Below are 16,099 nucleotides of genomic sequence, written 5' to 3'. Positions count from 1 at the left end.
AAGGCGAGGGACCAGGGGGCTTCTCTGTTGCTTTATATCTAGGGATTGAGATCATGAAGGCTCAAGGTGTGACTCAAACCTTATAGTGTCACTGAATGGACAAAAAAATTGGTAGATTTCTCTCGTTGATTTGTCTGTTCTCTGAAGTGTCTCTTGCCACCCTTCCCCTTTATCTAAGTAAGGCTTCAAATTAGGAAGTAGCTAAGAAATTATAAAGGAAGTAGATGAGCAAGTAACACAAAGGAATATTGAACAAGTGGAAGGCGGGTGACCCAGGCGCCGTTGTCGGCGCCTAGACTTCAGCCGGGACCTGGATCCTCTGGGGCCACCTGCCAGGGAGATAGGACCATGTGGCTGCCCTCAGCCCTTCTCCTTCTCTGCCTCCCAGGTGAGTGGGGCTGGGGCCTTTGGGAACTTGGTACTGCAGAGGGCAGGACCCTGGAAGGGTAGAAGGTCTGTCCTGGGTTCAAGCCAGAGGCAGAGCATCAGCAGAAATGGGAGGGACACATCCATTCATCTGTCTGTATGTCCTCTGATACATTCAAACATTCATCTTATGATCCTACACACACTTGTTGAGCACCAACTGTGTGCCTACACACACTTATTGAGCACCAACTATGTGCCAGGACTGTTCTGGATGCGGTAATTCAGAGCAATTTCTGCACTCAGGGACTCGTGATTGAATGAAGGTGTCAAGTTACTATGCTGCTGCATGAAACTCGGGCTTCCCTGGTGGCTCAGACAGTAAAGAATCTGCCTATAATGCAGGAGATGTGGATTCGATCCCTGGGTTAGGAAGATTCCCCCAGAGAAGGGAATGGCAACCTACTCCAGTATTCTTTTTAATTAAAAAAAAGAATTTGTTTATGGCTGCACTGGGTCTTTGCCACTTTCTCTAGTTGTGGCGAGCAGGGGCTGCTCTGCGTGGTGCATGGCTTCTCATTTTGGCGGCTTCTCTCGCGCAGAGCACAGGCTTGAGGTGTGCAGCCTCAGTACTTCCCTGCAGCATGTAGGATCTTCCCTGCCCAGGACTGAATCCATGTCCCCTGTCTTAGCAGGCAGATTCTTAACCACTGGACCACCAGGGGAGTCCCCCGCTCCGGTATTCTTGCCTGGAGAATTCCCTGGACCAAGGAGCCTGGAGGGCTACAGTCAATGGGGTTGCAAAGAGTCAGACATGTGTGGAACTTGCTATAGAAGAGGTTTGCTCATATGGTGATGAGCGTGCACACAGGGCCCCTAGTTCTGCTCCTGGAAGGATACAGGTCTCCCTAAAGCATCACTGGGAGTTAGTCTGGAAGGATGAATGAGTCAGCTGAGTGGAAAATCGGAGTAGCTGATGCAAAAGCATGGAGATACTAGAGACTATAGAAAGCTCAGGAAGGAACAGCCGCTCTGTTTGGTCAGGGCTCAGTTGAAAGGGGTACAAAAGATTTGTCAGGAGGGATGAACGAAGAGTCTAGAAGGGCAACCTTAGCTTCCACGTTAACTCCCTCCTGGAAGAACATGATCAAATTGTTCCTTAAAGGTTGAATTTTCAGAAGAGAAAATCTTTAAAGAGACATTCAAAGTGCATGAGAGCACATTTTAACATTAATTTTTATTGGAGCAGAGCTGATTCACAGTGACGGTCAGCTTCTGCAGTGCAGTCGAGTGAGTCATGCGTATGTGCACATGTACCCCCTCTTTTGTGGGTTTCCTTCCCATTCAGGTCACCATGGAGCCCTGAATAGAGTTCCTTGGCCACACAGCAGGTTCTCACATCTACTTTACACATAGTGATGTGAACACGACTGTCTCATCTCCCCACTCGCCCCGTCCTCCCCACTTTCCACCCTTGGTGTCCGTATGTTTGTTCCTTGCATCTTCGGCTCTGCTTTGCAAATAAGATAGTCTATACCATTTTCCCTAGATTCCATAATATATACATTAATATATGATATTTGTAAGTTTAGGATAAAAATTAGAGGGCTTTCTTCATGCTTTTAGAGTAATTTTTTTGTTAGGTTCCCTCACAAAATGTAGAGCCTGCCCAATGTAATGACAGACTCTTCTGGAAAAGTGGGTGGAAAAGGGGGAGATTTAAAGGATCTATTGAGCTATTCCAAATCCTGAAAGATGATGCTGTGAAAGTGCTGCACTCAATATGCCAGCAAATTTGGAAGACTCAGCAGTGGCCACAGGACTGGAAAAGGTCAGTTTTCATTCCAATCCCAAAGAAAGGCAATGCCAAAGAATGCTCAAACTACCGCACAATTGCACTCATCTCACATGCTAGTAAAGTAATGCTCAAAATTCTCCAAGCCAGGCTTCAGCAATACGTGAACCGTGAACTTCCTGATGTTCAAGCTGGTTTTAGAAAAGGCAGAGGAACCAGAGATCAAATTGCCAACATCCGCTGGATCATGGAAAAAAGCAAAAGAGTTCAGAAAAGCATCTATTTCTGCTTTATTGACTATGCAAAGCCTTTGACTGTGTGGATCAATAAACTGGAACATTCTGAAAAGATGGGAATAGACCACCTGATCTGCCTCTTGAGAAATTTGTATGCCAGGAAGCAAAGGGACATGGAACAACAGACTGGTTCCAAATAGGAAAAGCTGGTTTTGTCACCCTGTTTATTTAACTTATATGCAGAGTACATCGTGAGAAATGCTGGACTGGAAGAAACACAAGCTGGAATCAAGATTGCCGGGAGAAATATCAATAACCTCAGATATGCATATGACACCACCCTTATGGCAGAAAGTGAAGAGCAACTCAAAAAGCCTCTTGATGAAAGTGAAAGAGGAGAGTGAAAAGTTGGCTTAAAGCTCAACATTCAGAAAATGAAGATCATGGCATCCGTCCCATCACTTCATGGGAAATAGATGGGGAAACAGTGGAAACAGTGTCAGACTTTATTTTTCTGGGCTCCAAAATCACTGCAGATGGTGACTGCAGCCATTAAAAGGCACAAGGAAAGTTATGACCAATAGCATATTCAAAAGCAGAGACATTACTTTGCCAACAAAGGTCTGTCTAGTCAAGGCTATGGTTTTTCCAGTGGTCATGTATGGATGTGAGAGTTGGACTGTGAAGAAGGCTGAGCGCCGAAGAATTGATGCTGTTGAACTGTGGTGTTGGAGGAGACTCTTGAGAGTCCCTTGGACAGCAAGGAGATCCAACCAGTCCATTCTGAAGGAGATCAGCCCTGGGATTTCTTTGGAAGGAATGATGCTAAAGCTGAAACTCCAGTACTTTGTCCACCTCATGGGAAGAGTTGACTCATTGGAAAAGACTCTGATGCTGGGAAGAACTGGGGGCAAGAGGAGAAGGGGATGACAGAGGATGAGATGGCTGGATGGCATCACTGACTCGATGGACGTGAGTCTGAGTGAACTCTGGGAGTTGGTGATGGACAGGGAGGCCTGGCATGTTGCAGTCCATGGGGTCACAACGAATTGGACACGACTGAGCGACTGATCTGATCTGATCTGATTGTACAGCACAGGGAACTCTGTTCAATGTTCTGTTCAATATGTAACAATGTAATTAGGAAAATACTATATGTATAGAATGTATTACACATGTATAACTAAATCACTTTGTTGTACAGCCTGAAACGAATGCAACATTGTTCATCAACTGTACTCCAAAATAAAATTAAAAGTTTAAAAAAAAATAAAAAAGGAGAAAGAAACCAGTCACGGGCTAGAGTATTCACACCTTGGAAACTGGCAAACACCACAAATCAGGCTTCTTCCCTAGGGAGCTTGTTTACCAGCATATCAGTGCTTGTTTAAATCTTCTTACTTAAATCTAATAAAATGTCTAAGTGCCCCAGCCTAAGTGCAGTTAAACTGAAGATGGAAACTTCTTCCCACCCCTTTCTGTGAAACTGGCTGAACCCTCCAGACCCACAGCCTCATTTTTCCATCTTAAGAACATTTGCAGCTGATGTTTCATGTGGGCTCAGATTGGAACTTTGAAGTCACTTGTAAAGATTTAAATTTCAGTTCTTCTTTTTCATCCCAGCTCCCTCCTCCACCCTGTGCACCCGTCTGGGGTTACAACCACGGTCTGGAAAAAAGTGATTACTTTAAATTTAAGGAGGGCACCCAAGAGGGTTGTAAGGGATATAAAGAAAGAGGGCAAGGGCGATTCCAGAGCAGAGAGGAAAAGAATGAAGGCGGAGGAAGTGGATTCCGATATAAAATGAGCAAGAACAGAACTTATCTTTATTAAGCCCTTTACAACCTACAAACACTTTCAAATCTATGGCACAATTCAGCCCCCTGAGCAACTTTTCAAAAAAATTTATTGGATTGCAGTTGGTTGACAATGTTGTGTACAGCATTCAGGTGTATAACAAAGTGAATCAGCCATACAGATATAAGTCAAAGTCGCTCAGTCGTGTGTGACTCTTTGCGACCCCATGGACTGTAGCCCACCAGGCTTCTCTGTCCATGGAATTCTCTAGGTGAGAATATTGGAGTGGGTAGCCTTTCCCTTCTCCAAGGAACCTTCCCAACCTAGGGATCGAGCCTGGGTCTCTTGCTTTGCAGGCTGCTTCCCTGGTGGTCAGCAGTAAAGAATCTGCCTGCAACACACATACGTGTATCCCCCTTTTTTTAGGTTCTTTTCCATATAGGCCATTACAGAGTATTGAGTAGGGTTCCCTGTGCTATACAGTAGGTTCTTATTAGCTATCTATTTTATATACAGTAGAAGGCAATGGCAACCCACTCCAGTACTCTTGCCTGGAAAATCCCATGGACGGAGGAGCCTGGTGGGCTGCAGTCCATGGGGTCGCTGAGAGTTGGACACAACTGAGCGACTTCACTTTCACTTTTCACTTTCATGCATTGGGAAGGAAATGGCAAGCCACTCCAGTGTTCTTGCCTGGAGAATCCCAGGGACGGGGCAGCCTGGTGGGCTGCCATCTCTGGGGTCGCACAGAGTTGGACATGACTGAAGCGACTTAGCAGCAGCAGCAGCAGCATGAATTATGGTTTCCTCTGGACATATGTCCAGCAGTGGGATGGCTGGGTCACATGGTAGCTCTATTTTTAGTTTTTTAAGGAACCTTCCTACTGTTCCCCTCTGAGTAACTTCATGCAGGGCAGTTAGTATCATCCCCACTTTGCAGATAAGACCTTGAAGGGGTTAGTGACATATCCAGTAAGTGAAATTACTGAAAATTAAATCCAGATGAGCCTCCTCCCCAGGGCTCTTTCCGATGCCCAAGGGGTATCTAGAACAAAGCAAAGCCTGTGATATTCACAAAACCACTCAAGGTGCATCCTGCAGATTGCTCTGCTGACCACCTAGTGTTTCCATTATGAACTCATTGCTGTCCGACTTGAGCTCCTGTGAACTTCAAGCCACCAGCAAACACTTTCCTTAAAAAATGCACACACGAATTTATATGGTCCCATGTAAGACCTGCTAATCTTGCATCCAGGCACATTCTAGCAGGACAGAGGAGAGTACTCTCTTGGAATTAGTAGAATCTTCTTTTTTTTTTTCCTTAACTTCCAGTGTCCAGACCGGGTTGGTCTTGGCTAGATGCCTTCTCATCATTGGTCCATACAAGGCCCTCTTTTATGTTAATCATATATAATTTAGCAAACCTCTGTGAGCTCACTGGCCAACCCAAGAATTGGGATGCTACCTATAACTTAGACCTACCAGCTCCTTCCCAATCCAATCCGGCTTCCTCATTCAAACAGCAGTAACCTGGTAGCATTTGCCAACATATTTCATGAACATTTTTGATATATTTGTGGGTGAGGTAGAAAATTGGGCTGAGATATTATAATCCACCTTCTAAATCTGAGGGTCTGTGATGAGAGCCAGAGATTTATCTTTTCTCCCTTGAGAACATGTGGAGAGCAGAGTAAACAAGAAGTTATACTCTTAACAACATTGATTTCTTCATCAGGGCTTCGTTGTGGCACGTGAAGTCTCTGGTTGTCAGGTGGTGTCTTTTCTTGTGTCTCATGGACTCTCTCGTTGCAGTGCGTGGGTTCTTCAATGCTAATGCTAAAAGCATTTGGGATATTAGTTCCCTGACCAAGGATCAAACCCATGTCCCCTGCATGACAAGGCAGATTCTTAACCAGTGGACCACCAGGGAAAGCCCAAGAAATTATACTCTTAAATAGTTTGAATTACAAAACGCCCAGGATGTAGAAATCTTACTCCAAAGGAAAGTGTTTTGGTTACACGCCCAAACCTCATGCCTGGCAGAGGTTGCAGGGTTAAGGACAGGGCGGGATATTAAAAAGAATGAAATAATGCCATTTGCAGCAGCATGGATGGATCTAAAGAGTGTCATACTGAGTGAGGTAAGTCAGAGAAGGAGGAATATTGTATGACATCCCTTATATGTGGAATCTAAAAAGAAATGATGCAAATGAACTTACAAAATAGAAAGAGACTCACAGCCTTCAAGAACAAACTTATGGTTGCCGGAGGGGACGGATGGGAGGAGAGGATACTTGGGGAGTTTGGGATGGACATGTACACACTGCTGTATTTAAAATGGAGAACCAACAAGGACCCACTGTGTAGCACATGGAACTCTGCTCAATGTTATGGGGCAGCCTGGATGGGAGGGGAGTCTGGGGGAGAATGGATACCTCAGCTTGGATGGGAGGGGGTTTGGGGAGAATGGATACCTGTGTATTTACAGTTGGGTCCCTTTCCTGTTCACCTGAAACAAATTGTTCCTGTTCACCTATCGTGATGTTGTTAATCGGCTATACCCCAGTAGAAAATAAAAAGTTTAAATTAAAACAAATCAAGCAAACAACAAAAAAGAACAGGGCAGGACTGCCAGCCCTCTCTACTCCCACCTCCAACCGTGGCCCGACTCCCCTTGTTCCCAGGAACAGGGTGCCCATGCAGCCAGGCAGCGTGTCTGGGCTCGTGGGGCATGGGTCTGAGCTGGCCCTGCTGACCGCCGTCTCCAGAGCCTCTGGCTTAGGTCTTAAATCCAGGTGTCTCTCCAGGTCCCCAGCCCTGAGCCTGGGATGGCCCACGCCTCCCTAGTAACTTTCCCCTGGGGCTTCAAGCACACAGCTGCTGATGGGGCCTCTCGGGACAAGTCCTGGGATCTGACTTGTGTTTTCCAGGCTGTTGGTCGCTGACGGGCCCCAGCTCTGTGGCGGGCACCATGGGGAGCTCTCTGCATGTCCAGTGTCAGTATGAGAAGGCGTACAAGGGGCATAACAAATACTGGTGCCGAGGAAAGTATGGCACAGTGTGTCGCAAGATTGTGGAGACCAAAGGAGAAGAGAAAGAAAGGAGGAACGGCCGCGTGTCCATCAGAGACCAGGCGGACAACCTGACCTTCACAGTGATCATGGAGAACCTCAGCACGAACGACGCTGGGTCCTACTGGTGTCGAATTCAGACTGTCTGGATCCTGGACGTGTTGTCCTGGGACCCCTCGGTCCAGGTTGAGGTGTCTGTTTCCCCAGGTAAGAGCTCTGCCAGCAGCAGAGCTGCTGGGAAAAGAGTGGGCTTGGGACAAGGATGGGGGACAAGGACGGACAGTGTCCTGGGTCTTGTCTTGTCCTCTGTCTCAGTAGTGTTGGGAGGAGCCTAGGGTATGGTCAGGGAGAAAGGCAGCTGACTCTTCAGCTTTAGCATGCGCTGGAGGCCATAGGTACCCCACACAGGGCATCATCCTTGTCCTTACAGAGAGGCAGAGACCCCTGAACACAATGACTCGCTTCAGTACAAAGTGGTGGTCACTGGATGATTCTACGTGACATCAGAGCCACATGGGTGTTTAGTGTGGGACTAGGGAAAGAGTGATGCCTGAGCCATGCTTTGATCTCCAGCACCAAGTACCACCCCAGGGAGCACCGCCTGTCTGGCTGTACCGGCCAGCCCCCCGACAGTGAATGACGGACAGAACCTCAGCACCAAGGAGATATTGACTGGCTGCCCAGGGTAAGGGCCGCAGGCCTGGAGACCGTGGGGGAGGAGGGTCATCAGCCTTAGGGGCCCTGGGGCGGGGCCTGGGGCTGGGCCTGGCAGCACGCCATGACCTTTGTACCTCACCCTCTGCTGGGTTTCCCTCCAGCTCTGGTTCTGATGTTTGTATTCTCCAAAGCTGCATGCAGAGTGGAAGATAGCACCTGTTCTGTGAACCCTCTCCCCTGAGGGGCAGCTGCAGGGACACAGATGGAGGCTGGTTTCCTCCTCTGGAGGACTTGAAGCCCCTCCTCCCATCCCCACCCTCCCCGTCTCCCTTCTCACCAGGCTCTGGATGCAGGGGCCTGATTCTGCCGTCCCTAACCCAGGCTCGCATCTAAAGTTCTTTACTCTACCAGAGATTCTGCTTCCAGGAGCTGCCTGTGGGGTCTGTGGGAGGTGCGCTGGTTCCAGGCTGACACTTGGGTCTGTCTCCTCCTTCCAAAGATACCCAGAAGGGCTGTGATGCTGCCATCAGACCCTGAAGGGAATGGGGGGCGAGAGCTTTAAAGTGTGGGTGAGGACTGGTTTTAAGAAGCCAGCCAATAACAGGGAAGACTACGTGTGCAGGAAAGGGATGGAGAGGATGAGTTTGGACACATGCTTCTGGAAGGGGGACTGCCTGGTCCCTCTCCTCCCTCCGCTCCCTCCCCTCCCCTTAAGGAGAGTCCCAAGGGCAGTTCCTGAGGCAGGAATGATGACAGGAGTCCCAGAGAGGGGCTGCCCTGACTTGGGTCTCTTCTGGGTTTGATCCTGAGTTATCTAGGAACTTCCCTGTGGCTCAGATGGTAAAGCATCTGCCTACAATCCAGGAGATCCAGGTTTGATCCCTGGGTCAGGAAGATCCCCTGGAGAAGGAAATGGCAACCCACTCTAGTACTCTTGCCTGGAAAATCCCGTGGATGGAGAAGCCTGGTGGGCTACAGTCCACAGGGTTGCAAAGAGTTGGAGACAACTGAGTGACTTCACTTTATCTAGGCTTTAGTGTTGGGGCGCAGAGAGAGGTGGGACGGGAAGGGTCCTGGGACCTCCTCCAGGGGAGGCAGCTCATTTCCAGTCACTGTGTCTCCCACAGGTCCGAGCTCAGCAATGTCCACTTCCTGCTCCTGGTCTTCCTGAAGCTGCCCCTGTTCCTGGGCATGGTTGGGGCTGTCCTCTGGGTGAACAGACCTCAGAGGCGCCCTGGAGGAAGAAAGAGACAGCTTGACCAGGGAGGTCCACCGTGCAGTGTGCTGTCCCCAGGAATGCCCTGCCCAGGAATACAGCTCTTCAGACTGGACAAGAGAGACCTTCAGATTCTGGGCTCCAGGGCAGGGGGACAGCAGTTGCTAGATTCTGGAAGGACTTAGGTCTTCTGGGGGCGCTGGTCCAGGGAGGGTCCTGGATCTTAGAAGACATTTGTTCTGAGTCCTCAGGTGAGGAAGGGCTCAGCCACCCCTGCCCTTGCTTGGGGGTTCTCTTTTCTCCTCCCCAGATCTCCTGATTCCTGGACTTCACACCCACCTCCCAAGGGCCAGAATTCTCTGGAAGTTGCGTGCTCAGGGGCCTGACATTTTACTCTTCTCCTTGGCACAAAAGCTTCTGGGTTCAGCATAGCCAGGGAAATGCCCACCTCCTCCCTGCAGACAGGAGGCTCCCTGGGGACACACCCCTCCCAGCTTCAGTCTTGGGCTCACAGGGCTCCATCTGCTTCTCTGGGACAATTCCAAGGGAGTTTAGTCCTGACAGAGTTTGCTCATGCAGCTGTCCTGTGAGCTCAGGGTTATTTCCTCTTTTCCAACGCCTCTTGGGCTTCAAACCTTCTTGTGTCCTTGTGACCGGTGTGTGACTTGGCTGAGTGCATCTCTGTCTAGCTCAGCCACAACTGAGCAGCTTCGAGTTAAAATTCTCTTTGGAGCAGTAATGGTAGAAGGAGGCAGTGGGTACCTCTAATATCACTCTGGGAATTCCCTAACTTGGAGGGTCTCCCATGCATAGAGTCAATGGAGAGTCCAGGTTTATCCAGTTTAGGGGAAGTCTGGTTGAGACCATCCATCAACAATCAACCATTTTTGCAGAAGAGGCAGACATAGCTTCAAATACAGGGTACAGGACCCAGAGGAAAGGAGATGCTTCACCACATTGGGATCGTATGACGCCACCATAACCACAGGCACCCTTAGCCCAGGGGAGTGCTCAGTTGGTTCTTGGATGCATATCCATACTCCCTCCCTGAAGTATGCAGGCAAGAGTTGCACAGTCTGTCAACATTTCCACTCACCTTTCTGCATCCATAGTGACCCTTTTCCTCTGAGAGCTCCTCCGAGCACTGAGTTCTCAGGCAGGGCTGCTGTTCTCTGAACCTGAGCTCTGATGTGGCTCCCATAAGGGTGTGTACATTCGTGGCATCTCAGGGAGAGCTGGGGCTGGCCCCAGACTCGGCTGAAGGAAAACCTCGTTCTAAAGAGGCACATATTAATCATGACTGTAAAATATACACAGGGTGGTATAGGAAGCATAATAATGGGCAAGAGAAGAGCTTGCAATGCACCTCATAAGGAAGATAAACTCACACGTCAGTAGAGCACAGACAGGGCTAGCAAGCTCCACGGGGTAGTCATAGGCAAAATGCTCCATGATGTCAGAGGGGAAAATATTATGTCACACCGGCTGGATCAGTGGGAGGAGGTGATATTTGAGACTGACCTTCAAGAAGGTATATACTTTCAGTTGAGTGGGGTGGTAAGGTGGGGTTGGGGAGCCGGGAGAAGGAACATATCCAGAGCAGCAAGAGCAGAAGTGAAAACAGGGAGGCAGAAAATACTCATTGTAATAGTCAGTCAGAGAAGACCAATCAGCAGAGTGTGAGGTTCACACACAGTTTCGCATGGTGGAGGTGTGTTTAAGATTCCGGTGGGATGAAGTTGTGGCAGTGCAGTTTTAACTGCAAAACCTGGGAAGGCCCAGGAAAACTAAGGTGGGGGTGTGCTGAAGGGGTTTGACTCCAACTTCTACTCAGGCTTTGACTGAGACGCTTGGATGAATTTGAGCAGATCAACATGGAGTCATGGATATGTTTTAGGAAGGTTTACCCAGCTGATGAGGAAGATAGTCTGATAGGAAGAGTCTGGAAGTACAGAGATGTCAAGCCTGAAAGATCAGAAGGGTAGGGCATCATTGAGAGAAATAGGGAAGTCGGGAGCAGGCTAGAGGGATACAGAGCTTGGTTTTCTCCATGAGACTGGGATTACCAGGCATAGAGGAACAGTCGGAAGCTAGAGACGTGAGTTAGCAGAGTATTCATGCTGCAGGGAAGATGTATGGGGTGGTAAACTGGAGCCCAGGGAGAGGGAGAATCGTTAAGGGAAGAGTTCAGGACCAAGGACAGGGTCTTTGAAGCACCTGCAGTTAGGGGGGACTGGAAGCTTCCCAGGAAGTGCTAGTGGTAAAGAACCTCCTTGCCAATGCAGGAGACAGTAAGAGAGGCAGGTTAGATCCCCAGGTCAGAGAAGATCCCCTGAGGAAGGGCCTGGCAACCCACTTCAGTATTTTTGCCTGGAGAATCCCATGGACAGGGGAGCCTGGTAGGCTACAATCCACAGGGATGCAAAGAGTCAGACATCAATGAATTGACTGAGCATGCACACATGCAAGACAATAAACAAGCAATTACATAGATCAATATTGGGGAAATTGACATTTTTACCACGTTGAGTCTTCCATCCACAAATCAGGTGTAGCTCTCAATTAATTTAAATATTCTTTGACCTCTGTCATCAGCATTTTGCAACTTTTAGCACACAGATGCTATGCAGGTTCCATTAGATCTTTACCCAGGTATTTCTTCTTTGGGGGGAAGCAGTTATGAATAGTGTTTTATTTTCTACCAACTTGTTGCTAATATCTAGAAATATGATTCTTTTGTGTGTGTATTGATCTTGTATCCTGCGATCTGGTTGAACTCATTTATTGGTTGAGCAGTTTGTTTGTTTTTTGGTAGATTCCACGGGATTTTCTACATAGACAATTATGTCATCTGAGAAAAGGAACACTTTTATGTTTCCTTTCCAATCTTTAAGTTTTAGTGGTGTCCTGGAGGCCCAGGGGAGCCCAGGGAAGGTTTAAAACACTCTGATGCCATGTAGAGGATGTGGCATTGTGGGTCCACTGCTTTCAGCCATTGCTACTTTTAAAAGAGAAGCTGGGGGACTTCCCTGGGGTCCTGTGGTTGAGACTCCATGCTTCCAAAGCAGGGGGTGTGGGTTCGATCCCTGGTCAGGGAATTAAGATCCCACAGGCTGCATGGCATGGCAAATAGAGAGAAGCTGGAGGTGAAATCTCTCATGTTTACGTATGGGCAAGAGATTCCATTAATAAAATACCATGATCAAAATGAAACATGTCCGTAAATCCATGCAAGTTATGGATACAGTCTGATTTCTGAGAAAAGCAGAGAATTTCAGAACACTGTGTATCTGCCTGGTATTTATGCCTGGGGCCATATGGTGCCCTCAGCAGGCTTAGGAACTGACCTTCTCAAGAGCACAGATGGATCTGTGGGGACAGTGGGTGAGCCAGACACATGCTGGTCCTGGGCAGATTCGACTCTGCTATCTGGCTCTATGACTGGGCACCCAGGGCCTTCACCCTTCACATCTCCTTGTTCTTATATGTGATGTGAAGATGCTGGATCAAGACTTGTGTGTGGCAGCTTTAAAGTGTGACCTCAAAGTTCCTTGACGCTCCTCCTATCAAGGCTTGGGCCTTACTTCCCCTCCTTGAGTCTGGGGGCACTAGGACTGCCTCAGTCACAGACTGGAGCAATGTTTCTCAATGCTTCTCCCATTATCATCCTCCCAAAGATCCCCTGGGGGAGGAAATGGCAGCCCACTCCAGTATCCTTGCCTAGGAAATCCCATGGACAGGGGAGCGCGGCAGGCTACAGTCCATGGGGCTGCAAAGAGTCGGCCACAACTGAGCAACTGAACCACCAGTACAACCATCGCTTTCAGTTGGCGTCTACATGTAGGGAGTCCGATCATGACCTCCGTGAGGGGATAAAAAGGTATCTTCCAGGTCTCCCCGCTCTATTTGCTGCCAACTCACCACTGCCAGATATAGTCTAACTCTTGTGTTTGATTTAGGGTCACTACACACCCTCTGGAATATATGGGTCATCCTCTCACACATAAAAAATGAAACTAGTGTCCCAACGAAACAGTCTCAGAGGAGCGCAGGAAATCCATAGACTTTAATAGGAAACATACAGCACAAATGCACAGCTCACAAACACAGGAGCTGGGCTCTGCACCGAGCCCATCTTCATTCTCTGTGTTCAGGCCACCCTTCCTCGAGGAGGTATGGATGCAACAGAAGGTGGGTTTGGTGGACCCCTGGACGCCCGGCCCATGGTGGGGGGTCTTTGCCCATCTAGACACACCTTAAGGCTTTTTAAAAAATATTTTTTATTTGTTTATTTATTTTTGGCCGCACACGTCTCTGTTGCTGGGTGTGGGCTTTCTCTAGTTGTGGCGAGCAAGGGGGCTGCTCTCTGTTGCAGCTCATGGGCTTCTCATCACAGTGGCTTGCCTTGCTGTGGGGCTCAGGCTCTGGAGCTCAGGAGTTGTGGTGCACGGGCCTAACTTCCCTGAGGCATGTGGGATCTTCTCGGGCCAGGGATTGAACCCGTGTCCTCCTGCATTGGCAGGCGGATTCCCAACTACTGGACCACCAGGGAAGTCCCAAATCTTTTTAGTTTAATTCCAGTTTTATGTAAACCGATGGGTCTAGAATTTTGAAACCCATTGTTAAGCGGGAGCCCTGAACAAGGTCTTAGTCAATTATCTTCGGAAGAGCCACCCTCCCTCCAGAGTCACAGGGACGGAGGCATTGGAAGGACACTCCCAACTCCAGGTGAGATCACAGGGGCCTCCGAGGACCCCGTGTATAAGGGGAATGCCATCTCCTCTCCTCTCTTTGAGCCTGCGGTGGAGGCTGCAGGAGGCAGAGAGGCCCCATCAGGTTTCCGAGGCCAGGATGAAAGGAATCTTCACCGCAGCAGGGATGCTCATCTCCTTTGGGACTGAAATCACTGCTCCTTCTCTGATAAGAAGTCAGGAGCTTCTTCTCCATCCGCTCGGCAGGCGGGAGGGCGGGAGGGTGTTGGTGGTGAGCGCGCTGTGGTTCTCCCGCTCAGCCCAGCTCATCGCACCCTGGGCTGCCCCAGACTCCTGCTCAGCCACGGTGCAGCACACAGCAGGCCACCTCCACAAGGTCAAGAGCACCATGTGGATGTTGCAGAGGAGGACGCTTACGAGGCACAGGTAACAGGAGTGAGCTGTGTCTTTAGGGGAGCCCCTGGCCCTGCCTCTCTGCCCCCTCCCTGAGCTCAGACCTGGGTGACAGAGGGGCAAGCCTGCGTCCCTGCTGGGGAAGTCTCCTCAAGGGGCACAGCCATTCTGCTCAAGGGCTAAGCCTTCAGAGCCTCCCTACAGACCCGGCCCGGGGACGGCACCCTTTGCCATCTGTTACCGTCCTGCCTTGTGACTGCTCCCCCATGATCCTCCTCAAACCCCCCGCAGTCTAGACCCTCTCCTGTCTTTCTGATTCGGCCTCAGCTTGCCCGGCCACCTTGTGCTGCCTTTGGTAAACTCTGCCTGTCTTTCAAGCTCAGATCTAATGTCGCCTCTTATAAGCAGAGAAAGCTTCCTCAACCCCATCAACCTGGCTATTTACCTGTTCGGTTCTCCTGGGGAGGGGTCTGTCCCTGCTCTGACCCCCATCAGATAGTGCGTATAAGAAGGAATATCTCACATAACACATATGTAATTTTTAAATTGGAGGGTAATTGCTTTACAATGTTGTGTTGGTTTCTGCCATACAGCAACTTGAATCAGCCATAGATATACATATGTCCCCTCCCGCTTGAGCCTTCCTCCCACCCCTCACCCCATCCCGCCCCTCTTAGGTTGTCACAGAGCACTGGGCTGAGCTCACTGGCTATCTGTTTTACATATGGTAATGGGCTTCCCTGGTGGCTCAGATGGTGGTAAAGAATCTGCCTGCAATGTGGGAGACCTGGGTTCTGGTTCGATCCCTGGGTCAAGAAGATCCCCTGGAGAAGGAAATGGCAACCCACTGCAGTATTCTTGCCTGGGATATCCCATGGACAGAGGAGCCTGGTGGGCTACAGTCCACGGGGTCGCAAAGAGTTGGACGCGACTGAGCGACTGACACGCACAATGTTCCCATGCTGCTCCCTCGGCTTGTCCCTCTGCTTCCCCTGCTGTGTCCACAAGTCTGTTGTCTGTATCTGTGTCTCTACTGCTGCCCTGCAAATAGGTTCGGCTGTACCATTTTTCTAGATTCTATATATATGCATGCTGCTGCTACTGCTGCTGCTAAGTTGCTTCAGTCGTGTCCGACTCTGTGCGACCCCATAGACGGCAGCCCACCAGGCTCCCCCATCCCTGGGATTCTCCAGGCAAGAACACTGGAGTGGGTTGCCGTTTCCTTCTCCAATTCATGAAAGTGAAAAAATAAAGTGAAGTCGCTCAGTCGTGTCCGACTCCTAGCGACCCCATGGACTGAAGCCCACCAGGCTTCTCTGTTCATGGGATTTTCCAGGCACGAGTACTGGAGTGGGGTGCCATTGCCTTCTCCAATATATATGCATAATATACAATATCTAACGCAATAATATATTTGTGTTACATATATACGCATAACACATACTTGACACTTTGGTCTAGTCACACTGCTGGGCCTGTGGTTGTCTCTGCTCCTCGGATAGCCCCTCCCGGTACAGAAGAGAGTCTGATCCCCTCCCCTACAAGCAGGGCAAGGACCCCTCTCTCCCCGAAACACCCCCCACCCACCCATCCCAGGGCACGCCAGCCTTGGTCTCTGCCTCCATCTGCCCTGAGCGTGGTGAGTCATGTTGTCACTACCCGCTTTCCTGAGAGAGAGAGCGGGCACGCTGCGATGCCAGCCTTAAAATAGCCCTTCACCCACTGCGCTCTTCTCACCAGTCCCAGCACAGAGACTGCCCCACCCTCCCCTCCCTCCACCCCCTGCCCACTGCCCCTGGCTTCTCCAGCTTCTCTCAAAGTCCTGTGTTCTGTGGCTACAAGGGACAACTCCCCCA

At 49.5% G+C, this 16,099-nt stretch overlaps 1 protein-coding gene across 1 annotated transcript; it reads left to right on the top strand.

Moving 5' to 3' along the window:
- The first annotated feature begins 225 nt into the window (after positions 1-225).
- CD300E (CD300e molecule) lies at positions 226-12,333 on the top strand. Its single transcript, XM_005907981.3, has 4 exons — positions 226-388; positions 7,125-7,472; positions 7,839-7,950; positions 9,050-12,333. Exons 1-4 carry the CDS (start codon positions 349-351, stop codon positions 9,321-9,323), a joined length of 774 nt encoding a protein of 257 aa, XP_005908043.3. The 5' UTR covers positions 226-348; the 3' UTR covers positions 9,324-12,333.
- Positions 12,334-16,099: the final 3,766 nt, after the last annotated feature.

Source organism: Bos mutus, chromosome 19 (assembly GCF_027580195.1).
Source record: "Bos mutus isolate GX-2022 chromosome 19, NWIPB_WYAK_1.1, whole genome shotgun sequence".
Lineage (NCBI taxonomy): Eukaryota > Metazoa > Chordata > Mammalia > Artiodactyla > Bovidae > Bos > Bos mutus.
The sequence above is the reverse complement of the archived record's forward strand: the minus strand, read 5'-3'. Positions and strand labels throughout refer to the sequence as shown.

Bases quoted from the DNA above. Each gene is read 5' to 3' on its own strand.
- CD300E (XM_005907981.3), top strand. From the start codon at position 349: ATGTGGCTGCCCTCAGCCCTTCTCCTTCTCTGCCTCCCAG. The intron at 7,473-7,838 runs GTAAGAGCTCTG...TTTGATCTCCAG, and splicing joins TGAGGTGTCTGTTTCCCCAG to CACCAAGTACCACCCCAGGG. The intron at 7,951-9,049 runs GTAAGGGCCGCA...TGTCTCCCACAG, and splicing joins ATATTGACTGGCTGCCCAGG to GTCCGAGCTCAGCAATGTCC.